The 27,153-nt window shown below is 41.1% G+C and overlaps 2 protein-coding genes across 2 annotated transcripts; one reads left to right on the top strand and one right to left on the bottom strand.

Annotated features, from left to right (window-relative positions):
• dpep1 (dipeptidase 1) lies at positions 1-10,931 on the top strand. The gene is made up of 10 exons (XM_080884872.1): positions 1-518; positions 654-780; positions 2,332-2,464; positions 2,541-2,691; positions 4,575-4,644; positions 5,815-5,991; positions 6,765-6,849; positions 6,974-7,049; positions 7,823-7,958; positions 9,621-10,931. Exons 1-10 carry the CDS (start codon positions 385-387, stop codon positions 9,807-9,809), a joined length of 1,278 nt encoding a protein of 425 aa, XP_080740998.1. The 5' UTR covers positions 1-384; the 3' UTR covers positions 9,810-10,931.
• slc22a31 (solute carrier family 22 member 31) lies at positions 10,004-27,153 on the bottom strand. The gene is made up of 9 exons (XM_080884871.1): positions 26,100-27,153; positions 18,593-18,696; positions 18,271-18,425; positions 15,214-15,382; positions 13,891-14,036; positions 13,522-13,630; positions 12,383-12,597; positions 12,131-12,242; positions 10,004-11,948 (listed from the first exon to the last, which is right to left on the bottom strand). Exons 1-9 carry the CDS (start codon positions 26,487-26,489, stop codon positions 11,513-11,515), a joined length of 1,836 nt encoding a protein of 611 aa, XP_080740997.1. The 5' UTR covers positions 26,490-27,153; the 3' UTR covers positions 10,004-11,512.

Here is a 27,153-nt window from a genome sequence, read left to right as displayed (position 1 = left end):
GAAGACAGGACAAAGACACACTGCGGAAGAGAGCCAGAGATTAATAAGCTACTGAGCTGCATTTATTATAGCTGGCGCTGTAAACTTACTCAGCACATAGGAGGAGCAAAGAGTAGTCCTGCAATAAAAGGTACTTCGAGGCAGCCTTTGTAGTGATTTGGCACCATATAAACAACTGAAAACAGAAAGAATCTGGAGCGAAAATCTGTAAAGATCCCAACAGACAAAGGACTGAAGGACATTTAAGTAAGAAATCTGCTCAAGGACTAAGATTAAGGTCAAAGAGAGGCTCAGCCACTGCAATTTTTGATTTAGTTATCAGGATAAAACCAGACAAACAAAGAGTAAGACAGGAATCTATTTAGTGCGTTTAAACTTTAGGAAATGCTGCACAGGGTAAATTTGGCTTCATGCTTGGTGCTCTGGATCACTTCCTGCGCCATCACCTTGGCTGTGGATCCCAACGATTACATGGCCAGAGCCTTGCAGTTAATGTCAGAGACGCCACTCATTGATGGGTAAGTGAAATTTTATTTGTTTATTTATTTATTTGTGATTAGTGTGTAAATATCTGCGATTGAAGTCTAATGCTGACCCAATAAAACAAGTTCACTTCTTTCCTGATGTGATCTTTCTCCTGTGCTTTGTTCCAGTCATAATGACTTGCCTTGGCAGCTTCGGTCACAATTCAACAATCAGCTGAACAAAGTGGATCTTAACACACTGGCAAACACTCACACCAACATCCCTAAGATCAAGGATGGACGACTGGGTGCTCAGGTACACACGATGGAAGAATTATTAAAGAAAAACATAATTTCAGTGTCAATGTGCTCCTTATTCATGGGCTCCCACAGCTTATCTACAAACCTTCCTCACTGGAGACATCTCACAAAATAACATAACTGAATCAGACTGATCATTTTAAAAAGTCATGTTACACTCTCATTTTAAATATATTATTAGCAGAGAAGTCAGCCATTTCTTCAAGAGATTAAAAGCATCTCAAAAAATCTATATCTGTCAATACATTTTGTTTTTAATTGCAGTTGTACAGAGTTGTACAAGGAGTGCACAGGAGACGGAGTCCAAAACTAAAAGGCAAATATTGATAGTTAATTTCTAATCTCTAAAAAGTCTACACACAAAACACACACAGGACACCAGGAGGAAAACTGGGGCTGTACATGTTCACATTGACGGCTTTATTTGGGTTTGGACAGAGAAGGGTAACAAAAACAGCTGAACATAATTAAGATACTCACATGGAGAAATAAAACAAAACAATAAAATAATATAATAAAAATAAATCACTAATGGGAACCGTTTTTCGCAAAAGGAACAGAAGATGTTGAAACTACCATAACTGAAACAAATAGACACGAAATATGAAGCTAAAAACTAGTTATTACTTAAGTGATTAAGGAGGGAAACAAAAAACAGAAGGAAGGTGTTACACCATGTGGAGGGGAAGGAAACGGGGAAAACAAAGGGCACTTATATTGATACAGAGTGAAAGAGCTGGCACTCATTCCAAGAAAGCCCAGAAAATAAGAATCTAAATGAAAGATTCAATAATACTCCTTTCAGGCAACTATCACTAGAACGAAAATGAAATCAAGACAGGGATTCAGAAAAGCCAACAGAAGCCGAGCATTTGAAACACTCAAATTAAAATCCCCCAAAACAATAAAAAAGAATTTTTTTGGGGGGGATTTGTTTTTTGTTTTATTTATTTTTTGTCATAGTTAATTTCTATTAAAGTTTCTTGAATGATGTCATGTGCATTGCGCAAGAGGTGTTGGCTACATGGGGCGTGATACAAACAGTCATTGCTAGGAAGACATGCATTCACTGACTGGGTGGTTGTGGTCTCGGGATGTTGCTGACTCAGAACGTACACAAGTCTGTCACTTCCATGCAAACTACAGAGGACCGCAGCAATATCATAGTGACCAAACCAATCACCAGGAAATTTTAACCTACTGGTTAGGATGTGCACACTTTTCCCTAGCAACAGGTGGTTACTGATCTGTAGGCTTGCGTGACTTGGGCTTTAGCAATCAATCACTTTCCCAGTGACAGTCATTAGCTTCCAGCAACCACTCACAATCAATGCCATGAAAAAGAAACACGCAGCCGCCTCCACCCACACCCACAAATTAAACTATGAATTAGCCACACCCTGCTGAATCAGAGAATCATGAGGGGGGCAAATACCTTTTTTACAGCATTGTGCATATGTGTTTGAGAGTATGATTGTATTTTATTCATCTTTGTTTAACTTTGAAAGTTAATTATACATAGTATAATCTTTGCTCTGGTCCTCAGTTTTGGGCAGCATACGTCCCCTGTGACACTCAGTACAAAGATGCTGTCAGACAAACGCTGGAGCAGATAGACGTGATTCACAGGATGTGTCAGAAATACCCTGAAATCTTCATGTTTGCCTCCAGTAGCCAAGGTGAGACACTGACTCCGACAGTTCATAGCTGTCCTTCTCCTGGTTGTATCACACATCAACTGTCATATCTGCACAGACATCTTGAAGGCCTTTAATATGAGTAAGACCGCCAGTCTGATTGGGGTTGAGGGTGGTCACTCACTCGACAGCAGTCTGGGGACCCTGCGCACCATGTACCAGCTGGGGGTGCGCTACCTCACACTCACCCACTCCTGCAACACACCTTGGTAAGACCTCAAAGATCAATTAATTTGCTGTTACTTATATGAAGAAATCTGTTTGAATTTTCAGAAGAATACAAACAATGAGTAGGTTATTTTCATGTTTCTATTGATTGACTATAATGCTGCGCAAAAGTCTTGATAAACACATTGTTTCGTTATATTTTGCTAAGAAAATTGAAAATAGCCGTAGTGATTTGCAAGGCATGGATCGAGCCTGGTCACAGACAAAAATCAATCGCAATGACAAATTCAATCAACATCTTCACTGAAAAGTGTTTTTGAGAACTAGTCTGGAAAACTGAGCCTCTATATTTATATGACATGTGTTTTCCAGGCAGAAAATATAGTAGCTATTAGTTCTAGTTCTGTATTTTCAGCTGAGTTAAATATGCTCAGTCACATGCCTTCACTTCCCCATTCAGATGAATGTTTATCCAAATTACAACTACACAACATTAAACAGAAAATGCAGAGTTAGGGGCTGTGTCACTGTGTGACAGTTTCAATAATAAATTCATGTGAAAAAGAATCAAGAGACGTCTTATGTGAAGAATAACTTCCTCTGGATCGTGTTTGCACTGTTTCCATTCATTAACTGAGCCGACAGTAAGGTTCAGATGTTGCATTGGAGCTGTGGAGAGCACGGGGGATTCCTGCAGGCCCACTCAGGCAGCAGTATCACATTCACTGGCAGGTGAATCTGTACTGATATGCTTTACCTCAACAGTGACCCAACCAGGTGCAACCAGCAGCTGGTTAAATTTAGGAAACAGAAAGAGAATAGAATGCCTTTTGTGTCACGATACATGTGTACAGAGAATTTAGAATAGCCTTTATTGTCATTGTACAGAGTACAACGAAATTGGAGTGCCACTCCCTTGGTGCAAGTTTCAATAATAAATATAAATGTAAAATATAAAAAGTACACAAAAACAATCGTAAGTACTCAAACAATAGTATGTACAATATATACAGGATAGCAGCATTAATATAATGACAGTATGAATAGCAGCATAATATAATGACAGTGATGGTATGGAATAGGTTCAATTGTTTTTGTGCTTATTTACTACGGTGATAGCTCTGGGAAAGAAGCTATCCCTGAATCTGTTTGTCCTGGTTTTATGTGACCTGTAACCGTCAGCCTGACGGTAATAGTTCAAACAGTTGGTTGCTGGGGTGAGAGTGGTCCTTGATGATATTGCCAGCTCTGCTGAGGTACCGAGAGTTTGCAGAGCATCTCCTACTCAGTGCAGCTCAGGATCCAGGATCCCCATGCTAAACAAATCAAGCTCTGGAATGGCGCGGTTACGTCTGCAGCTCGGACACAAGGATTTCACTACATGTTGTACTCTGTATGATTGTGTATGTGACAAATAAAGTTTGTTTGTTTTTGTAAAGGTTTTGTGCAGACATGCATGAAAGAAAGGGAGGTCTGCACCTCACCATGTGAACATCGGCCTCCAGGAAGATGTTAAACTATATTACTAAATTCTTTTACCAATTCTTTTATTTTTGTTTTTGTTTTTAGAATTGGGAAAACGGTGAACTTTATATAATCTGCTACGTCTGAAATCATGGAGAAAGACCTTAAAATATCTCTGTACATCTTCGCCTCTGTCAGTGCGCCACAGGGTGGCTGTGGCCACAATGTAGCTTGCCATCACCAGTGTGTGAATGTGTGTGTGAATGGGTGGATGACTGGATGTGTAAAGCGCTTTGGGGTCCTTAGGGACTAGTAAAGCTATACAAATACAGGCCATTTACCATCTTTCTCAATGTTTCATTAAATGTTAATGAACACTTCAGTTTACTTTAAATGAGTTCCAGATTGTTCGTTGTCTTAAGTTTTGCATGTTTACTAACACTTGCTTTTTCATTCACAGGGTAGATAACTGGCTCGTGGACACTGGATCAGAGCCATCGGAGCATAACGGCCTCTCTTCTTTTGGCAAAGTGAGTGATGCAAACGTGGGAAATCATTATTTCTGGGAGTACTATGTTACACATTAACATCTTTTGTGTAGCTTTATTTCTATTCCTCTTTTTTCATTTAACCTCCTAGGACCCTGTGTCCATATGTAGACATCACATTTTGGGTTATTTAGACTAAAATACTCAATTTTGCTCTACATGGGCCTGATATCCACTTACGAGGACATTATACTGCTACTGTTCTATCAAACTTTTAAACAAATATCCTCATATGTGGCTCTTATTTTTCTTAAAAACAAAAATAAGGTTAAAAAAAATCTGGTAATTCTTTGTTTTTTCATTCATCAGGCCCCAATATGCCCAAATATCAAAGAGAAATTAAAAATGCATGTCGTGAAAGAGTTCAGGTCTTAGGAGGTTAAAGCTGACCTTCTTGTGTATATGGTAAATCACTACTTTTCAAATGTTTAAGAATCTCTTTATGTTAACTATTTAAGAGGCCTTTTACACAAGAACTGGACTGAAAATAAGTGACAGCAGGCCTGAAGGAGAGATTTGAAGTTAAAATTGTTGTTTTATATGCAAGTGATCAGGAGAGAGCTACAACTCAGACTGCTGACAGCCATTTGTAAAAACCATGACCTCATTAACTCGGAAAAGAAGCATCAGAAAACACTGACAGAGCATCAATAAAAAAGTATTCCGTTATTATGTTTTATAGCTTAACGACATTAGCCCAAAGTTTCTTCTGAGGCACTTCAAAGAAAATAACATTTATTGCCAGAGGTTATATTGGTGGAATTGGTGTAAAAAAACTCTGCTGTTGATAACACGCACATGAGCTTAGTGAGGTGAGGTGGAGGGAGTGTTGGAGCTGTTTGTGATGGAGTTAGATAACGGCAGACTAATAAAAAAAAATTGCTGACGCATGATTACATAAACAAATTAATGTGTTGTTGAATTTTTAAAAAAAAAAAAAGCCTGAGAAAAGCTTTACAGATTTTCTTAAATCTTACCTCTTAGCATGTGTGCTACATAAAATAATACTTAAAAAGATCAAAGCTGAAACACTGGGCACATCCTCCCAACCCTCACTGAAACTAACTGAAACTAATATATAAATAAGGAGCAATCAGAAAATATAAAAACAATAACAACCACAGTGGTAACCAAAGTGCATTCACATTACAGCAAGTAATTGCGGAAATGAACCGCCTGGGGATGCTGATCGACCTGGCTCATGTTTCTGAAGAGGTGATGAACCAGGTGCTGACCCTGTCTAAAGCTCCGGTCATCTTCAGCCACTCCTCCGCATACGCCGTCTGTCCACATAAGAGGAACGTCCCAGATGACGTCCTGAGACGAGTGGTGAGTTCACGAGACACAACCGAAAGAAACAGCAGGTCAACCTAAAGGCTGAGGACCTCGTGAAGATCAGCAGTATATGAATAGTTCACATGGTTATTGTTTGATTCTCTCTCTTATTGCATCATCTTTGGTGTTTGCTCCTCAAATAGTTGAAACCATCTGAAAAGTGGGAGTAAAAGCAAGGAGTCACAATGCAAATAGAGGGTTTAAATTATAACAATATATTGTACTTTAACAAGTTAGCATCCACAACCTTTTGCCTGAAACTCTCACATCAAATTAATGGAGTGGAATAGGAATAATATTTAGCTCTTTCCAGCTCTTAGAAATAACACAAAACTGGGCCCAAGTGCACCACAGATGTTGTAAGTGATCTGGATGTGGGGGAGCAAAATGCATCAACAGATCACCTGATCACAGTAAAACACGCAGCCAGCTGATATTGAACTGCTGCTTGGGGTCTTAGATAACGCATCCATAAAAGCTCTTTATGCAACAGATGAGCTGCAAATGGCTGTAAATGGAGTTAAGTTAAATGATGCGTAATGACAACTTCCCTCCTAAAGTCAATAAAATAAGATAAAAGCAAGAAAGTTATTGTACAGCACTGTAAAATGATACACGTAAAGTTATAACCAGGAAACGTAGCAGAGGTCAGTGCACTCATGCGGCTCATTGGGACGTGCATTTTGTGGCCCGGTTGATGCTTTTCTTGACTTTCTGTCATTCTCTGCAGTAGATCAGAGCCATTTAACACTAGTCTGTCTCTCCAGAATGAAACTAAAGGAATTGTGATGGTCAACTTCTACAATGACTATGTGACCTGCAGCAATACGGCTAAATTGTCTGATGTCGCAGGTAAATTACTGCTGTGACCATGACATCTGCTGTAAACCAGTCAAACATTAACATTTATCTTTTCATTCTCAAAGCTATCTTCTGTCCATTCACTTCATTCTCAAGTTTGTTGCTTTCATTATAGATCATTTCGACCATATAAAGAAAGTGGCCGGGGCAGACATCATCGGCTTTGGTGGAGATTATGATGGCGTTCCCAGGTGTGTTCCCACATAAACTCGCTGAAATGTGAAGACATTGGCTCACCGTGGAGAGATGCACCAAAGTTTTTTTTGCTAATAGCTCTTTGGGAATCACCTTGTTGGTGCAAAAACACTTTCTTCTCCTGTCAAACTATTATCTTGGGTATTTTTCAGAGATTCGTCTAAAGAAATTGGAACAAATGATGTGTTTTTGTGCTACTAACAAAGTCTTGTTTTTAAGTGTCTATACTGGTTCATCCTTTTACGTGCCTTTTATTCTTGAATGATTGAAAGGTCTGTGTTATACATGGCTTTTAAAAAAAAGCAAAGAATATTCATCTGAAAATGGTTAGGTACAAGGACTGGACTGAAGATGCATGGAAAAAGCAGCCAGTGTCCAAAGAAACACTTTGAAAAACATTCACAAAGCCTGGAGAACTACTGGTCAAGACCACTTTAAAATATTGCAAGAAAGTGTGAGTCGTTGGAAGGAAAATATGATGAAATGAGGAGTGGTTCAGGATTTTTCCACAGTACTGTAACTTTGCCCGTTGGGTAGTTAGACTCGTGTCATATTCAAAATTGTCTTGATGAAGAAAAAAAACCCACCAACACTTTTCTTTACATTTTGCTTCCAATGAGCTGGATTTTCTTGTAATTTTTCTTGATAAAAAAAAAATTGTGTTTGTTTGTTTTAAATATAGTACTGCTTTTTGGAAGTGCTGTATAAAAAAAAATCCACTCAATTTTACATCACATGTAACTCGCTGGTTGTAAATTTGTCCTTTTAGAGTACCTGAGGGTTTGGAGGATGTGTCCAAGGTCCCCAATTTGGTGGCTGAACTGCTCAGGAGAGGATGGACTGATGAGGAAGTCAAAGCTGCTCTTGGAAATAACCTGCTCCGTGTCATGAGTGAGGTTGAGAAGGTAAGGAATAAATGCATGCACACAAACACACACAAGTAACCTAAACCTCGATGCACTTCATGGGTTCATGTATCATTTGGAGAGCTGTGTGAAGAAGCTTGGTCAAGTTGGTTGCACACGTTTGATTGATTGGCTTGTTCAGTGGTAAACATATTTACCTTAGATGCAAAAGATCTTCAGTTTGAAAGTAGAGGACAAAGCTAGCGTACTCCCAGTGCTGATCCCAAGCCTGGATAAATATGAGGAGGAAGGGCACCTGGCCAAATCAAACATGCAGATCTGTTTCCCCTTGGGAAATTAGAGAGAGCAACCAAAAGTACCTGTTAAGACGTTTCCTCACTCCATCCATTTAAACCAGCGTGACAGAGATATCAGCCTCCTTATCTGAGGATCTGCAACGATAAGAAAGAATTAGATACTCAGCACACCTTAAAGCAATAAAATCTGATATAGCAGTTGTTTCCGGATTGTAATTCTGAGCTGGTTGATGAAGTGACTCTAGTAGATCTGTTATTCCATTAAAAACCACCAAATGAGTGTTTCCCACCTAACCCCTCAAAGTCAGGTTTTTATTCTCCACCAACTGTGAAATCATAAAATGGACATTTTCTTTGTTACAGGACCAAAAGTGCACAAGGTTGGGCTGAAATTTGGGTCCTTTTAAGTCACAGATTTTTCCACTATTTTTGAGCACCACAGAGACCAGCTGCATGACATCGTCAAGGCTGAAGAGAAAAAATCATTTCAACTAAATCAATTTTATACCAGCTGCAAATGTCTTAAAAACCAAAATCCATGATATCAAACTCTGACCATCAATATCGTGGGATATATCATCAACTCAAGAGCAACACTCCTCCAAGTTAATGCCTGCAACAAAAGCTAGACTGGATGTTTATCTGTAACAACTTAAAACGGTGCATTACCGTGCACATTCAAGGGAAGTTGATCAGGAGTGAGTGAGTTCTTTGCATGTGTGAGGCCACTCAAAGACCTGCTGTGGGGATCCGAGTCATCATGTTGGTTTCCTCTAAAATGGCTCTGAATGCAAGGTGTTTAATAATAATTCCTCCAATCACATCCATCACAAAATGTTTTGCACTAGCTGGTTTCTGCAGGTTGTCTTGTGACAAATGTCCTTTGCGACAAGTAGCAATTCACAAAGTCATTACCTAACCGAAAACTTAGATGTTTACGGTTAGGTAATGACTTGTCGAATTATATCTGCATCTCAGCTGACTTTACAGCACCAGATAAGCATCTGCATAATGATGTGGGGGGGGGGGGGGGTTATAACATTTAACTATTGTGAGTCATTGTTCCTCATCCCCAGAAACCACACCTTCTACCAGTTTCTCTGCATTATTATCGTTTTTCTTTGATCAAGTAGACTTAAATTTAACAGCACTATAGATAAACAGATGAACCCTCATGTGGATCACTGGGACATATGCCTGAATACAATCTCTAAGCTATCAATGATCATCTAAAGACCACTGAGCTTTTTTAAAATGTGTGTGTATAAGTAATGTTGGTGTTGACAGCTACTCCGTGGCTACATCAGGTTTTAAACAATGTCTTTGAATAGCAGATGGGCTCACAGTGAATACACCCCATTAGTGTTTTTGTCTCCTGCCTGACGATGTCATCTTTGTGTGTCAGGTCCGCGACAGCATGAGCAACGAAATCCCGGATGATGTTCCCATTCCAAACGAAGATGTGCAGAACCCGTGCAGAACAAGCTTCGGATACCCCAGCACTAACGGCTCCAACGGATCAGCCCAGTCGCTCAGTACACTGGCGCTTCTGATTACACTGGTTCTCCAGGCTTGGATTACATCAACTGTTTAATGGGTGACTGTAGAACCTACAGTATGTAAGTCCTGAGTTACATCCTGAACTGTAATGCTATACCGCTGAGAGAAACTACTGCACAACTTTCTCCCCTCATGCAGTTTTTAAAGCTTTAAGACTCAATTATATTAACTAAAATGGTATAAAAGATGGACAAACAAATTATGTTATTAAAGTTTATTTAAACCTGAGTCAGAGTTTCAATTCATCCATTTTCTCATTTAAAACAAAAACAGTAGTAAAGGTGCCTTTTTATGGGCAGGACTGTAAACAGGGTTTTTTTTTTCCTAGTTGAATAATGAAGTCACACAACTATAATCTGAGTAACACACCTGAACATTTTCACTCCAAGCAGTACATTTCTTTGTTTTGTAAAGTGAACAGGGCCATCTAGTGTTCAGAGAGAGAAACACCATCACTGAACATTTTTAAAACAAGTTTTGTCGATTTGAGTTTGCTTTACAGAGAAGTAAAAAAAGATTTAGATTATTTTCCTTAAAAAGTTAACACTCAGCTTTTGCACATTTTACTTTACAAAGAAACAATAAAACATTAGGTTTTAAAAGCTTACATCACCAACTGTAGTTCCAACACAAGCACCTTTGTTTGCTCACTGAAGGTAAAGTTATGTATTCACAAACAGTAAACTATCACACAACGACACTGACGGCTGAAGACATGATCTCATCTCACAGTTCGAACTAAAGGCTTTAAACACGTAAAACATCCGCACTAGTAAACATAAAAGAACATTAAACAAACCATTTTTTTTAAAAAGAATGTAAATATATGTCTACTGGTTCCACAACGTTGTTGCGTTTTAGCTGAAGCATTCCAGACACAGACGCACTTTTCGCTCAGCAGCTGCTGTGGTTAGTGCATCTTGAAATTTAGCCACTTCCAGTTTTTAAGTAGAAAACAACAAGACAGTTTTTAATGCAATAGTTGGTAATAGATGTGGTTTATAGAAGGAGCATGAAGACAGAAAAACGTAATGGTAAAGAAATGGTTGTGTTTATCCACACTGATCACATCCTAACATCAGAAAAAGGACAAATGAAGCTTGTTAGTTGCACAGGAAACAAAAAGCCTTAAAAAAAAGACAAAAAAAAAAACAAACTATAATTGATCATTTTTAGTACATCATCAGCGCCCCCTGCTGTGCTTCACGAGTATAGTCTTGGGTGTTCTGGTGATCTGTAGCTCACTCAGCGCTGCTATCTGCTGGTGAGTCAGGCAGACAGACTTAATGAAGAACTGTGTTACTGAGAAACGCAATCAAAGAGTTTTACATGACAGAGCTCCTCTGGTAACACTGGAGTGTGCCAGTTTGCTTTGAATGCCTACCACAGACATGAGCAGTGTGACCCCAGCTGCACTGGGAATGTACCAACATATTCCTACATCTCAGAAAAGGCTGACAAAACACAGCAAAAGGAGGCCATCGTCCCACAGCGGTGGACCGGATCCATGCGTGAAGACGCCACTGCATAGTAACAAAATGTAAAGAGACCAGATGGAAATATTGATGAAAACTGACAAAGTTGGAGCCATTGCTCTAAAGTGCATCCAGCTCTCCAGATGAGTTATGAAGAGCTAGTCACTGACCCTTGCACTGAAGGCTTATCATAGCCTGTCAGAGGTAACATTTCGGCTCCTCCCCTCAAGCTAGAGTGTAAAGAGGAGGAGAAGGGTTAAATTTAAGACACATCTCTCAGAGTTTCTGGTTCCTGTGTTTCATTGTTTGACAGCAGAGGGGGATGAGCAGGAACACCGATCCTGTAAGGCAAAGAATCTTTAGTCAACATCTTCCTGGTGGCAGACACCAGGAGGGAGTAGTTATCCGGGTTGTACTCCGACAAAGGGGCACGCGCGTGCAGTAGAGGGAGGCTGTCTCTGGTGGGCTGCGACAGGAAGAGGGGTGGTCGCCTCTGGTTCTCGCCGTCCTTCATGGAATCTGGGAGCGGTTTCCGTTTGCTTTCAGGTAGGAGCATTATGCAGAGGACGGAGAGGACAGCGAAGGAAGCGAAGACAACATGATGGAGGAAATAGCCACCATTGTTCTGGAGCTCCATCAGGGAGGAGGCGGCCCTGCCAACACAACCCAATGCCAGCACCAGGCCAAGGCAGCCACCTCTGGACGAGAGAGAGGAAGCACAGGAAAAGGAGAATAAATCACCAAGGTGAAAAGATCGCACGGTACTTTGTTTCAACCCATTTTTTTTTTTCTTTGTACTTTAAAACTTCCTTTTGACTTTGCAGCAAATGGGATCAATACGTCCCATTTTCAGTTTAATCAAGAACAAAGAGACATTTACCGAACTACAGTTGGCATCACCTCACAGGTGAAGAATGCACTGAGCATGGCGAGAGCCTGAGAGAACAACAAACCCACAACGGAGAGCACCAGCACCAGGCCACCCTGCAGGTCTGTCAAACACAAACGTCAATAAAAGAGTCATTAAAACCAGAGAGTGAAAAACTTTCTGGGATGTGATCCAAAACTTTTTCAAGGAAACTCTGAAGGGAATTTACAGTAGATCTTATGGGCCTGTGTGGATGTTACATACATGGTGTAAGGGCCAGCAGCAGGAGTGAAGACAGTCCAGTGATGATGGCAGAGAGGAGAAGCATGCCACGTCGGCCAAAGTGATTGATGGACAAACACAGGAAGATGCAGGCGAGCGCTCCAGTTACCACCCGGAGGAAGTAGCTGAAGTAGAACTTATTGGAGAAAGTGTGCAGGTTTTTGGTGAAGCAGTACTGGATGCCTGTTCCAATGAATCTGGAAAAAATAAAATAATCAGGTTGAAAGCGGGTACCTCAAATCCTAAAAATTACCCGTTAGGGAATATCTCAGTCCATCTAGCTCTGGACCTGTCGTGGCACTTGGTAATCAGTTTTGTGGTTTAAGCGCAGCAGATATTGAAAGCATGTTGTACATTTCCTGCCCTCATGGTTGATGCCATAGCAACACAAACAAAAACAAATGAATTGTTTCCCCTTTAATTTGACCTCTTCTGTAACAAAGTAACAAACCACTGATGTGTACAGCTGATGACAAAGTATTTCCCCCCTTCCTCATTTTTTACTTTGACATATTTCCAGGATTTCAAATTTTCAGGTCAAATTTTTTTTTATATTAGACGAAGACAACCCAACAAGGAGGAAAAAGCTAACAAAACATGCCTTTCCTGTGTGGAGAGTAGATGCCCTCCTTGCTAAATCATGAACTAACTCATACTTTGTTTTGGTTTAGAAAGCTTAGTTCAATTTCACCAGCCACACTCAGGTCTGATTACTGCCAGTTGGATCTCGACATCACTTAAACAGGAACTCGAGTCCTCATTTGAAGTTCAGAGTTCATGATTCAACAATAAGAAAGACTGGGCAAAACATGGCACCATGGGAGCGATCCAAGGAAAAAACCCACTACTGAACAAAAACACCACAAAAAGGTTTTTTCTCACTTCTCCTCAGTGTTAAGAAAAACTCAGTATCAGTTATCAAACACTCGCCTGCAGTTCTTGTTCGTTTTTGTTCAACCCACTGAATTAAAGCTGAACGTCTGCACTTCAACTCCATCTGAGTTGTTTCATTTAAAATGAATTCTGGTGATGCACAGAACCAAAACTGTCCAAATATTTATGGACTTCATTGTAGCGCCCCTGACTCGGGACCGCTGATTTCATGAAGAGAGGAAACTCACAAGGTGAAGCCGAGTATGAGGCAGTTCTTCCAGATGACGTGAGTCCGACGCAGCTCCAGAGCAGAGTGGTATCGTGGCTGACTGTCCTCGCCGTACACTGAATCAATCTCTGTAACCACAAACAGGGAAATCATTTAAACTGATGTCCCAACAAAAGTTAAACCCCACTGAGTTTGATTTGGAAATACGTGTTGCTTCTACCAAGGAAATACCAGGGTTTAGAAATTGGTGAGGTCCAGATTTTTCTTCTCTTAATGCATCACGTTTAAGGTTTAGCGCCTGTGCTCCAACAACCAGGAGAAAACTGTACACGCCTACAGAGAAATCCTAGAGGTGTGTGTGTGTGTGTGTGTGTGTGTGTGTGTGTACCTGACAGCAGGGTTTCGCCAGGGTAGAGGTCGTCTTGTAGAAAAACACAATTTCTTTTAGAGAAATCCTGAAGGCTCCTCTTCGCTTGAGGAATCTGAACTGTGGCCAGCAGCCAGCGAGGAGACTCTGGAAATACCGATGCACAGCTGAAGAAAAAAACAAAACAAAAAAAAAACAGTTATTATCCATCACAAATATCAATAGCAAGTCAAAAGGCTTTGACATCTCAAACAGCAACATCATAAGTGCTTTAGTCACCATGTTATGGCCAAGTAAGTGAAAATCTGTATTAAAGTGTTTTTTTAAACTTGATCTTATGAGTGGGTAAAAATGAGAAATCATACGGTAGGCATACTCTGCTTTATAGACAAAATATAGACATTGGGGTCATTTTTCTTCCCCATTGACTTCTAAGCAGTGTACAAGGTAGGAGTTGCCCCCTGCTCGGCATTAGAGAAAAATGCATGTTTAAAGTTTTTTGCATTGGCTTCACTTTCCAGCCTGAAAGCTCCATCCATCTTTAAAATACAGTACACTGTTTACAGCTGGGAATTACAGACATTTATATACAGTTCCCCCCTCCACCTGAGGTTGGAGTGTAATTAGACAGATTTCAAGGACGTGTGCGGTCTACATCATGTGCTCAGAAATTCAATAAGACTTGAGATGATTCAATTATTGTATTTGTAGTTGGAAGCTGTTGCTGTGACAACAACATGGTGGAAGTGAAATAGTCTCCCTCTTCTGGGAGGAAATTTTTTTAAAATAATTAAAGAGCAGAAACAAGATCTAAACAATTTTGATGCCGTGTCTAAAATACTTTAATTTGCCTGCAGCATTTTGTATTGCTTGGAGTACTGACAGTTTTTTTCCCCCCCAAATCTAAGCTGGTAAATATGGCATTTCAGCCATCTAGCCACGATGACACAAATGCATGAACAATTTTTAGCCCAGAGCATACCATGTTAGTTTTGTAGATTCCCCATGCAAAATAAAAATGACACAGCCTCTCCTGAGGCCTTTAAGCTGTTACCTGGCAATTTTTTCAGAGCATCTGAGTGAATGATAACACTTGTTGTTATAGGGTCTCATGTAAAGACCGTTTGAGTGAGGACTGGGTGTTATCTACTAAAATATCCCAGATAACAATTAAACAAACATGGAGATTCTTGTGAACTCGGGGGTGGCTTGCTTGAAGAGGCCTGAGACAGGAACGAAGATCGCATTATGTTATGGCGTGAGGACGGCACATAGAGAACCGCTGGGGAAAAACAAACAGCGTGTTTACCTGTGCGCCTCCAAAAACACTACCAGCTGACTCACCACCAATAGGACAGCAGAAGAACTAAAGGCAAAGTGGCCACCGCCTGGAGGACGGGCCAATCACGGGACAGAACCGCAATGCCTGGCAACAGCAGTTCTGCCAGCACGCCGAAGAAACCACTGACCATAGCAACCATCAGACGATGGGGAGGGTCGCAAAGCTCCAACCCTAAGGGGATAAGAAGAAGAAAAAAAGAAAGCATCAGAGCACAGCTGAAGGAAAGCAAACCTATTCATCCCGTTGCTATGGCAGCCACCTCGTGCCTAAAGCACACTGTAGCACATCCTCAAACTTCATGTCAGCACAGGTCATGTAGCATGTAAGGGTGAAAGCCCCGCCTACCTTCACCTCCTGTTTGGTTTAAGAGAAAAGGAAATGCCAAATGGAACAGCCAGGAAATTTAAAAGTCCCATTTTAGGTGATTTCAATAAGAATCAGTCTTGTTTTTCTAATTTAAAAGTTAATTCCTCAACATCTGTCCTTTATTTAGTTTTTATTTACACTTATCACTTTCTAAATCTTTGATAGAGTCACCCACTCATCCAGGGTTCAATCGGTTTAACTTCTGTACCACCATTAAGACTGCTTTTAAACCCTCATAGGCAGAAAAGGAAGTGGCTTATCTCAAGTGACTCCTGCCATCAAAGACCTGACCTCCCAATAGGGGAGACCTGAAGTCCACCCTCGTGCAAAAACATGAAAACCAGCATTAAAACATAGAATCTGCTCTCAAATTGTCAAAATAAAATTTCAACATATTAAGTTTATAATTTTATTTTATTTTTTAAAGAAAGAAGGATGAAGTGGAATGGTTTTCAGTGTGGACGTGGTCGTTAGGGTAGTGAGGAGCTCACTTCCTGGTTGCCCTGCCTTCAGTCCTGTCCTGCTATTATATCCTCCTGCCTATAGCACCCCCCACAAAAAAAAAAAAAAAAAAACCCAAACAAAAACAAAACATTTTCCCCTCTCAGCCTAACCCCACACAGCAACATAATCGGACAGTCCAAGAAAAGAAAAACAAACAAACAAACAAACAAACAAACAAACAAACAAAACAAACCCTGGAGTGAATTTCGACCTGACCTTGCAGGAATGTGGGAGTACGCCTCCCACATTCCTCCCATTTCTCATATGCATCTACAATCTCCACCTTCGCTCACTGCGAATCACTACCAAGCAGAGAAGTTTTGCTGAATCTCCTGCTGAAGACTGAAAGCTGAGGACTTTTCATAGTGGGGTGGCTCACTTGTGCCGTTTGCCCCACAGAGAGAGGACAGCTGAAGTATGACCGACCTTCACACCTCTTAGCTCAGCTCCAGTCACCTGCCTGCTGTCAGTCACAGCCTGGTTTCTTTAGTTACCAATATAATATCCATCTCCAGTGTGCCTGCTACAAACAACTGAAGCTATAATTCTAATAACAGAAAAAATTCCTGCTCCCCCCCAATAGTCTTGAATGGTAGCATATTTGTACACCTACCAGTCACTGGGTAAGCCTGTGACTGGTACTAGGGTTGCGCCCACTTTTGCCTTCAGGACTGTTTTAAGGCTTCATGACAGATTCAACAAGATGCTGGAAATATTTCTCAGAGACTTCGGTCCAGGCTGACATGATGGCATCACAGATACTGCAGATCCACCACATCCCAAAGGTACTCTGAGGCCATCCGAGTTCAGTGAACTCAGTCATGTTAAAGAACTGTAGTGACTGGACCAAGTGGACCACGGTCACTGCTCAGGTATTTATTACATATCGACATGTCTCTGTGCATTATCCCTTACACTGTCAACAAATCAACTTCGCTCATTCTGATTAATGACAGTCTCCTGCCACAGCCTGTGAGCAGGAGAAAGTCCACAACTAGCTGGTGAACACAGTAACATTTAACAACAAAAGAATCAACTAGATATGTAGGCAGGAGGAAAAGAGGAAGACCTCAAGAGGAGATTCATGAATGTAGTGAAGGAGGACATGCAGCAGCAGATCTGCTGTCGGCGACCTGAATGGAGCAGCCAAAAGAGGAAAAAAGAAAGGGAATTATGACCACAATACGTAATGTCTCTGCACGACTTGTATATTTTAGTCTCCTAATAAAATTATATGACCAGACAAATGTGGAAGTTTGTCTGACGGATGATGTGATTTCATGAAAGTTATTTAATTATTCCTCATGTTATCAGAGGCTTCATGATGGAAGCTGAACTGATTAGAGACACTTGGTGGTTATATTTATCTACAGCCTCTTTTTGCAAACTACACAGTTTAATGAATACGGATAATAGAAATGAGCAGTGATGCAAATGCTCCAAACAACTTTCACAATAAAATGCTGTCAAGTTTAGCATAGAGTTTGAAGCATGAACGCATCTTAACTAATTTGTCTGGAGAATCAAACATGAAGCACTGCAAACGGTGATCTATCAAAGATACTGCTTTAGACTGAAGGTGAGGAGATTTAGTTTAATGCAATGCTGCAGTATATCCTTTAATGCATGAATTTCAGACTTTACTATGAAAGTATCAAGTCTCATTTCAGGACTCTCCACAAATAAAGATAAGATGGGCAAGATTGACCTGCTTCTGTGGGGACGACAAGGGCTTCTATCTTTTCCACTGATAAGATTAGTTCAGCACAGCACGGTGTACAGATAATTAGCTGGGCAAATACATTAACATTATTTAACTTTTACACGACATCAGATTTTTCTCAATAGAAAGATATAGTATCAGGTATCATTGCAATCTCTTGTTCAATGATTTAAGAAGGAAAACAAAATAAAAGAGAGACAGCAAGCTGATGAGCACGCTTTAAAGTTGAAACCATAACCCCGGAGAGCATGTCAGGCTGAGGGATTTTCCCCTCAATGACACGGCACACAGCACGCCATGACAGATGCACAGTAACGATCATGTGCCACTTGTTATTTACCCTCTGGCCTCTTATGTGTGTAAGTAAAATGTGAACATGTGACCAGTCCATAAAACCTTTTTCTACTTCAGTGAGAAAGCTCGACTGCCAGACATCAGCTTTAAAATGTGGATACAGATTACTTACGGGCGATGTAGGAGGACACAAACAGCCCAGCGAGTGAGGCGCCTTGAGACAGACGCAGCAGCAGAAACACCACCACACTCCTGGACAAACACAGAGCTACACCCAACAGACTGGACAGACCGACGGACAGGAGGAAACCTCGCCGACGACCCAACCTGAAGACACAGACGTAAAACATGCACGAGTGAAACTTCACAGCCTAAACAGTCAACACACACACAAAAATGATGATCTAATGCAACCGTTTTAAACACATTTATTCTGGTGTTTATGTTCTTCATATCTTATTTAGAGTTACATATCAACTGAGGTTATTACTCACCAGTCACACAGGGTGCCTAGAAATATGTATCCCAGAATCCATCCAGTCATGAAACAGATATGCTGCACGGGGATTTTCCAGTAGTCACTGCAGACCAGGTTCCACTGCAGGGGAGGAAAAAGCAGCACAAACACTGATGAATGTCATGAGTTTAAAAGGAAATGTGAGACAATAATTCAATATTTCAGTGCTCTAATGTCAGAGTTCTTGAACAACACTGTAGGTATACACGAAGACTTTTAGGTACACAAGTTTAACTGCTTGCTAGCACAAATATCTAAATCAGCCAATCACATGGCAGCAATCCATCGCATAGTCAAGTTCAGACTGAGCATCAGAATGAGAAAGGTAATTTAAGCAACTCTGAGCGTCCCATGGTCATTCCTGCCAGACAGGCTGGTCTGAGTGTTTTAGAAACGACTGATCTACTGGGATTGTTCCCACAATCATGTCTATGGTTTACAGAAAATAGTAAAAAAATAAAAAATAAAAATGTTCTGAGGCTGTGATGAGTCTTGATTTCTGTTGCAATATGATGGTAGGGTTTTTTTAAAGCATGAAAGCAAGGATCCGTCCAGCCCCTACGAGTTCAGACTGGTGATGGTGATGAAATGGTGTGGGGCACATTTGAGCTCTTATAATCAAGTGATCATGGTTTAAACGGCACAGCCTAAGTGAGTACTGTCGTTTACGTCCATCCGATAATGCACCATGCCACAAAAGTCAAATCGTCTCAAACTGGTTTCTTGTACATGACAGCGAGTTCACCGTGCTCAAAAGGCCTCCACAGTCACCAGATCTCAATCTGATGGAGGTTTTTGGGATGTGGTGGAACAGCAGATTCACATCATGGATGTGCAGCCATCACTTCACCTTGGACTAAAATCTCAAGGAGTGTTTCCACCACCTTGTCGAGGACAGATCAAGGCTAAAGGGGCCCAACGTGGTACTATGCATGATTATAAAGGTGCTCATGGGTCCTGACAGCGAGCCATTTTCTGGCTAACCGGGTCCATCTACTGTTTGTAGTGTTGGTGCCTTTTGAAAAGTTTGGTAATGATATTTAATGTGTAGTTAATTCTAGCAGCAGTCCTTCCAACATGTTTATGCTCCAGTTCTGATGAGCATTTGCAAGCCAGTTTTCCAGAGGTACTCCACATCCAGCTCCAAAATGGTGAGATTTTAAAAAATAAAAAAATAAAAAGTCAATTTCTTCATTTTAAATTGCAATTGGATGAAAAACAAGTGACCAACTAAAAAGGTAAGAAATCAAGCTAAACGCCTACACTGCAGAACCTCAGCACGAAAGGTTTCAGTCATACCAATGCAATTATACTTTATGTATAAAACATTCTATCAAAGACTTAAAAGGCACAAATTAGAGCTGCTCCCAACATGCTGCATACATCATAACCTGACTATGTAACATGCCGAGAATAGCAGTTGAGTCAAACGCACAGAGAGCCGTCTGTGGGGGAATCAGGAATGTAGATCATGTTGTTTGTAATCGAGTTAAGATGCCTGCTGACAGTGTTATTACATTAGAATAAAGTGCCAGCAGCTTTACGCCTGGTTAGTACCAGTCCCTGCCTGTAAGAAAGATTCTCATCTACTTTCCCTCCAGCCTCATCTCCTCTACTTTCCTACAGACACCAGTCATGTTTTCTGTATTTTACAGATTGATCCAGCCGCACAGTGTAAAGTCAAAGCATCAAAGGAAACAGTGAAGAAAGTGAGAAGAGCTCAGAAAGGAGCTAAATGAAAACGACTGACTACGTGAGGTCACTTTCCAATGTGCCGAGCACATTTTAGGGTTTGCCTAGGAGGTTCCTGGGAGGATCAAAATTGTAAATACGGCTGAGAGACTGGTAAGTGGCATCAAATTGCTAATACTTAAAGCTAATACAGATACGATGCCTTCTGTCCCATCTCCTGGGACAGACTTCAGACCCCCACCCACACTTAACAAGTAGTTAAGAAATCTGATCATCTTGAGTATTTTTTCACTTAAATCAACAAGCCAACAAATATTGGTTCTTCTGATCAGTGCGTTTGTTGTTATTTTGAAAATAATGCAGTTTAGAAGTGGTACAAAGATGCGCTCAGGTGTGACCGGATCGCTTGACCAGCATCATGTGGAGTGAATCACATTTAAAACAGAGGCCAGGAGGGTCATTCAACTGAAGGTGATGGGACATTTGATCATTAACAGCTGTTCATTTTTGTTAATCTGTCAGCTGAGTAAGTGATACGGTTTTGTTGTAAACCAGTTTAATCAGGTTCCATGATTCATGGTTCCAGTTCAACGTTTCTTGCTCTTTAACAATAAGATCTTTAGGTGTGATCAAGTTTTTTGTAAATATTTGGTAAGGATTTACAAATTTCATGCAATGTCAGTGGTGTCCAATTGCACCTGGCCTTAGACTCATATGAGTAATTCTATGCAGACCCGCGATAAAGTGCACCCGTACCCCTTCCATAGAAATGAAGAGTCTACATAGCAACCAGGTGCTGATAATCAAATGCACTTGATTAACTGATCATCAGTAAGTGAGAGTTGTAGCAGTTGCAGGTCTGAAGCGTCAAAGTGTGCGTTAATATGATGCAACAATCTTCCCAGGAATGGACGTCCCAGCAAATTCACCAGAAGGTCTGACCATTCAATATTCAGAGAGACTGAAAAACAAAACAGAAAAGCCCAAGAGCTACATCTGAGACTCTACAGGCCTCAGTTAACATGTTAATGTTAAATTTCATGACAGTACAGTTAGAAAAAGACTGAACAAGCGTGGTTTGTTTGGAAGTGTTACCAGAAGAAAGTCTCTTTCGTCTAAAACAATCAGCGCTGCACAGGTACCGCACAGGACGGGCACACGGCAGTCGACCATGAATTCCTCTGTGCACCAAAGTATTCTAGAGTCAAATGTGAGGCCATCAGTGCAAAAGCTAAAGCTTGAAGGAAACTGGGTCACGCAACAGGACAACTGAATGACTAAGACAAAAAAAAAAAAAAAAAAAAGAAAAGAATCAAGATCCAGTCAGAGTACAGACGTCAACTGTAAGAGAGCTGTGCATAACTGAACACCTACAAACCTCAATGAGCCAAAGTAACTCTGTAAGGAAGAGTGGGCCAAAATTCCCCCACAGTGATACGAGAGGCTGATGAAGTAATGCCTTTTTTGTATTACTTTGAGTTAAAGGTGGTTCCTCAAGCTACTGAATTATGAGGCACACATAGTTTTTCCTCTTGTTCTTTTTCACATGACTGTGTGAAATAGTAGTAGTGAAAACAGTGTACCAAATAAGATAAGATAGAACTTTATTAATCCCTCGGGTGGGTTCCTCTGGGAAATTCGGTTTCCAAAAGCACAGCACTGACAGAAGTTACAGTATGTTGTTTGTTTGTGTTTTTTTTAATATATGTGTATATCTCTATATCCACACACACACACACACACACACACGTTTATAAAATTTGCTTAGGCTTTACTTGATCTTACGATTTACTTTTTAGCAATTTTAGATGAGCTTTATCTTGCCAAGTTAAAAAGAGGACTCTTCTATTAAAAGTAAAGCCATTATGTCAATATATGTGCTGAAACTAAGGTAATCGCAGCGGCACAAGCATTTTTTTTTCCCCCAAAGGAGGAATCCACAACACAGATAATTTCCTATCAAGGTTTCAACCCTCTCCTGGAGTTTTTCAGTCAAAATAAAATTACATTTTGAGGGTATACGGGACACAATTGTCTCTCTTTGCTAATGTTTTTATTCCCACTGGGTCTTGTCGTTAGGATTTCCTACACAGACTTATTTTCCAATTGAACTTACCGTCACTTATTTCAAGCAATGACGACTGACTGCACATGAGAAGACAAAGAAGGAACAGTGATGTGAATTAGACATCTGATCCGATTTACTTAATCCAGGTTACTGGAGCAAACATGAACTGCTTGAACCTTTTGATCAGTCGGGTCTCCTCACCAACTTCCAGCTGCCTACAGAAGGTAAAAACTAAACTCCTCTCTGTGCATTATTTTATATAGGAATATCATCTGGTGCCATATTTGCTGCATGGTCATTTGAACAAACGCAAACTCATTTCAAAATATGCACTAAATAATCAGTGTGATTGCAAAAAAGTTGCATACAAATTAAGGGCCCTTTGGAAGCCTGGACCCTGCAGGGTAAGCTCCTCAAACATTAGTGGCCACAAACGTGAACATCCGTCTCTAAACTTGATAAAGTTGGTTTATAGAGGAGAGTGCTGGACAGCTATGGTTAGTGACTGTTATTCCACCCAGCGCCCGTGTTGTACTCTGCTCAGTTTTTCCGTTACTGGAGTGGTCCTTTGTCTTAGCGAATGACGACATGAGTGGAGGAAGCCGTTGTGTTCAGGGTCTCAGGAAGGAACTGGAGGGGGGGGGGGGGGGGGGGGGGGGGGGAACTTCTAATTTCCCCACTGCCACAGTTTGTCATAGAGGCCTCATGATAAGGCACGATACACAGATGATAATCTGAGAACAAGCTCAGGGGCAATTACCCATAATGACTGTGTCCTGCTCGTATTACCCCCCCACATCAGCTGCTAACAGCCACAACTGTCCACATTTTGATATTTGTTTTAAGATACTACAGCACAAAACAGATGTAGTGTGATTGTGTAGGGGTGTAGCACAGAACTCTGTGGGCCCCTTTTCCTTCCCAGATCCATATCTGTCACGCATATGAGTGTTTTTTAACAAATGATTGAGCTGTAAACAACAATCTGTTCATTAGGATGCTAATAGTGAACTGTCCATGAACCACAGTTAGCTAAAACATCTATGACGTGTCCATACGTCTGCGCAGTTTGAAATCTCCCATGTCAACCCAGATGTCTTAACATATGGAAATCTGCAATTAAAATGAGTTTTTCCTTGGAGTACCAAGCTCTAGAGTGTGTTGTTTTCTTATTTTTTATTAAAGTATTTATAGTTCCCAGGACAAAAGAAAAAAAAAAATGCAGTCCTAGTTTTGTAACACTTTTCTAAAATGCTATGTTTTCCCATCACCCTCGGGGTAACCTTCATTATCCTCTCTCCCTTTACTTCCTCATCACATCCTCTTGCTCACACAGGACTGACGTGAGCCTCACACAGTTTTCAACCTGCCTGTTGATAAGGCACCTCAGAGGTCAAGCCAGATCACCAAGATCGTACAGTAATACATTCTGTCAGAGGTGTCCTAAAATACAAACCACGTGTGCTGGGAATTTACCCAGTGGGCTTCACGCTAACACAGAAACAAACAAATTATAGGGCTTTGGCATCTCTCCGAGCTAGGAGAGCTAGGTGAATTGCACCATACTGGAAGGGCATGTTTGCTCATTCTATGAAGCAGTGGATAAAGGGACTTGGTGCTGGTCTGGAAAGACTAACGCACACAGCTAAAAGGAAAGAAGTTTGTGCACCTGCACTCATCTGTAAATTAATCAGTTTGTGCAATTCTATTTTGAAATAATGTATTTGATTGGTACGTCATTTGTTCAACGTTAATGAGTCTCTGTGCACCTGAATGATTTTTCGTTGATTTAGGACGCATTACTGTGGTCCAGGTGTTCATTTAAGTTGTTTTGCATTTGTTTTAATGAAATTGTGCCTGTATATTATCATCATATCATTATGTAACACGAGGTTTGTTGGTGTTCCTCTGGTGAAGTTATACAGCAGGACATACAGCAGACAAGTCTGGATGATTTACAACAGATGAAAACATTTGAGAGTCATGCCAAAACATGGGTGTTGGCAGCCTGCCTCACAGTGCTTCAGCAGAAGTAGCAAAAGCTAAATGAATGTGTCCATTGTCATCCACCTACCTGCAAGCTTACGTTTAATTATTTTATTTAAAGCAGTGTCACTGTGGGATTTTAAGATGCCACGTCATCAGCTTGAAACAACGTAGCTTCCTCAAAGTGTCCTGCTTACCTCGTGGCACCCTGGTTAAGAACCACTCGTCCAACATACAAAGCTTCAAGCTGCTTCACATTAGTGTTGCTGAGCTCTATGAGCCATATGAGCTCAGCTTGTATTACATGATTTGTAAAAAGCACCGCCTGCTGCTGATGTGCTCTCTCCAGCTGTTTCTGAAATTAAGTAGTGCACGTTTCATGCTGTTAAATTGTGCTAGGACTCAATGGTGGTAAAGGAAGAAACTGGGACTGCTGTGGAGATCCACAGCAACATGTTTATAAAGAGGTCAAATTAATAATGAGCAGAAGTGAGTTCAGCTTCTAGTCCTCCACAACAGTCCCAGTTTCTCATGCGTGGGTCGTTCTGATAGATTTAGGATCACATTTGACATTAAGCTCAACGCCTTTAACAGAGACTTACGAATTCTCCTTGGAAAAAACAAAACACCTTGACAGATAACCTTCTGTGCTGAGAAGGCCAGTCCCACTGTGGGGTGGACTAAAACTGTTTTGCAGCATTTCTAAGGGGGCGACAGTGCCATCTATAATCAAAGTTCAGTCATCCAACTGTTGAAAAATATTTATGTCGGAAATTACCCAGAAGTTACAGAAAAGGTAGGAAACTAATGCAGATGTTTATTTCAGGCTTGCAAGGACCCTGGGTTTTCCCATGTAGAAGGCCCCTTGTTCATGGTTTAGGGGTTTGTGAGGTCATGATGGGATTTTTATTTTTTATCTTTTGGGATGACTCCAAAAGCAGGAGAAAAGCTTAACCTCCTAGGACCTGGTATCCACATGTGTGGACATCACATTTTGGGTTGTCTAGACCAAAATACTAAATTTTGCTCTACAAGGGCCGGATATCCACTTATGAGGACATTATACTGCCACTGTTCCATCGAAATTTAAAACCAATGTCCTCATGTGGATCTCATTTTTCTCAGAAACAAAAATCGGGTTAAAACAAAAAACAAAAAAATCTGGTAATTCTTTGTTTTTACATTAATCAGGTCCCAATCAGCCCAATTAGCAAAGAGAAACTAAAAATGCATGCCATGAAAAAGTTCGGGTGTTAGGAGGTCAAAGTCAGAGTTCACGCGCTGGGTTAAAAGACAGTTAAACCGTGCTTAAAAGCAAAAGTGCATGTAGGACTGCATATTTGAGTGCCAACCTGCTTTCTTGGAGGCAAATTATCATTATACACTTCTTATATGAACTATGAAGCATTTGTTCCCTGGCTGGCTGGCCTCTCATCTTCGTTCCCGAGAAGCCACGGCAGATAAACGACAGTCAGTAAGATTCAAGCCAACAAGAAAGTGTTAACTGCTCAACTTGAGTCAATATTGACTGAAAGCTGCCCAACAGTCGTGTTCGTGACACAGCGTGCCTTTAAGCAGACAGAGCAGCTCAACGAAACAAGGCCAGAAACGAGCACGTGAAAGGAAACTGCTTCACCGGGTAAGAAAATGTAACCCAAACCCACAACCTGTTGTATCTCTGCCTCCTAACTCCCCCACAGATCTGTATATTAACACCAGGGCTAAACGTGCGTCTTACCTCAGTGACAAAGTTGCTCTGGAGGCCCGCTACATGAGAGTACTCCCACCCTGTGGTGCAGGGCACCCTCTCTCTGGGCGCGTTCTCGGAGAGGTCCGAGGAGTTGGGGGGGTACTTATAAAGTTCACAGTGGCTCCGACCGGAGCCGTTCACCCAGGGGATGGTGAGGTTGAGGTACCCTTGTGTGGAGAAGTTGCTTAGGAGGAACGCGGAGGGCAGCAGCGTCGGGTCTGGCTTGCAGTGGTACGAGTCCGGGATGAGTGTGTAAAACACGTCGCTGAACAGATTCAGCGTGACGGCGAAACTGGGGAACCAGCTGAACACGACCACGATTCGGTTATAGCGCCCATAGCCCCCGGTGTGAGGGAAAACCTTAGTTTCATAATCCATTTGAAGTCGACAGCTCGTGGTAACAGACGGTCCGAAGACTTACGCAGTGAGAGCGCACAGCCGCACGACGCTGAAGCAGGCAGGCAGGGGGCGGATCTTAGGGTCACACAGCCCCGGGGATCGACTTTTATGACACACCTGCTACTTGGAGACTGAGTGACTAATTTCAGGGTAATCCCCACTGACAGCGGGAGTCCAGGGAGCTGTCAGTAACAGTCGATGCTTTTGATGTCTCCATGTGACTCACAGCTGGACTTGACATGAAGACAGCTACCCTGGTGGAAAGCTCACATTAATTTTCAAATTTAAACCTCTGTAATTTCATCGAAACGCTTAACTCACAGCTATTTTCAGGAATTTACTGTTTAATTTTACAGAGGTACATTTTACTCCACTTTGAAAATCTTGTTAAAACACATCAATATTTGTGCTATTTATACAACTTTACACAATATGGCTCCTCAACCACTTAGTGTATTATTATTACAAGTTAGACAGGACTGCATTGGAAGCGGGCTTATTTTTTCAGCCTGAACTTGCTGTGCAACAGTAGAACAGAATATATGTAATACTTTCAAACCTCAGTTAAAAAGATTGATAATTAGTTTTGCCAGCATTGGCTTTATTCTGCTGGTGCCATGTTGTTTCCCTGTTGTACAGGTTT

The sequence above is a fragment of the Rhamphochromis sp. 'chilingali' genome (assembly GCF_963969265.1).
Source record: "Rhamphochromis sp. 'chilingali' genome assembly, chromosome: 6".
NCBI lineage: Eukaryota > Metazoa > Chordata > Actinopteri > Cichliformes > Cichlidae > Rhamphochromis > Rhamphochromis sp. 'chilingali'.
Note: the sequence above shows the minus strand (reverse complement) of the source record. Positions and strands in the feature narration are given on the sequence as shown.